General features: G+C 39.1%; 1 protein-coding gene across 1 annotated transcript; it reads right to left on the reverse strand.

Annotated features, from left to right (window-relative positions):
• Positions 1-228: 228 nt before the first annotated feature.
• Positions 229-672, reverse strand: Tsp_13797 (conserved hypothetical protein). Its single transcript, XM_003368720.1, is given in 3 exon segments — positions 229-439; positions 464-565; positions 581-672. 3 exon segments carry the CDS (start codon positions 670-672, stop codon positions 229-231), a joined length of 405 nt encoding a protein of 134 aa, XP_003368768.1.
• Between the last annotated feature and the right edge of the window lie 354 nt (positions 673-1,026).

Genomic DNA, 1,026 nt, shown 5'->3' on the forward strand with positions numbered 1-1,026 from the left:
TTTCTTAATTTGGTGAAGTGAAATATAATATTCAGTAGTAGAAATTTATTCGATGACAAATACTACAATATAATAGAAGTCAATGAAATACAATATAATACAATGCAATAAAATTCAAAATAATACAATGTACTGTACTATAATACAAACAAAATACTGTACAAAGAATAAGAAAATACAAAATAAAGTGCAAAAAGATGCCTTTAAAAATTCACCGGTTCAGGAACATTATACGCCACCGCTCTTTAATAACTGCTCTATTGCATGCGTACCACCATCGTATTCTGCAGTCAGTACAGTTATGCGCAACTGCACATCTTCATATTTGTTGTTCTTTACCCGTAAATGACTGGCGGTAACGCGTCCTGATGTCACGTGCTCTATCAACGTTTCCGTTGATCCCTGCTCATCGATCAGCAAACGGAGCAGTTCGTAAAAGCTGAGGTGGCGTTTTCCTGCTTACCGGTTCATTTTAAAGTGCCAGCCTTCTAAATGGTTGTTTGTGCGTATTTCTACATGATACACGTTCCAAAGCGGCATTCTGTTAGGGGTTATCCATTCTTCTCTGAAATATTCAAACAAAGCTGCTACTGAACCCGTAACATCTCTGCCAAGCAGATCCACGGCATCAGGTACTTCAGCAAGCAACAAAAATGCTGTTGCCATCAGCATTGTGATCTTTTCTTTGTTTCCGCTTCATGAAGGTACCTGGTCCGCAATCCAAGATCTGCCACCTTCCGCAGAACTACTTTGCAGAAATGAAAGTAGCAGCTTTGGACGTGGACTCCCGGAAACGATCCCTGCACTGCAGGGATAAGGGCAGTCTTGAAGTCGCAAATGATAGTTTGTGGCTGAAGGACAACCCCTAACGCTGCCGCTTTCACTGTTAAAGTATCAAAAATTTCACAATAACAAATTACGTCTTTTCTAACAGTTAAACTATGTAGAAGAGGAATTAATTTTGATTCGTTAAATACATGAATGGTGAACAGTTGCTGGTACCATTCAGGGACAATTTTAAATGGT

This window comes from Trichinella spiralis (genome assembly GCF_000181795.1).
Source record: "Trichinella spiralis strain ISS 195 chromosome Unknown Scfld2037, whole genome shotgun sequence".
Classification (NCBI taxonomy): Eukaryota; Metazoa; Nematoda; class Enoplea; order Trichinellida; family Trichinellidae; genus Trichinella; species Trichinella spiralis.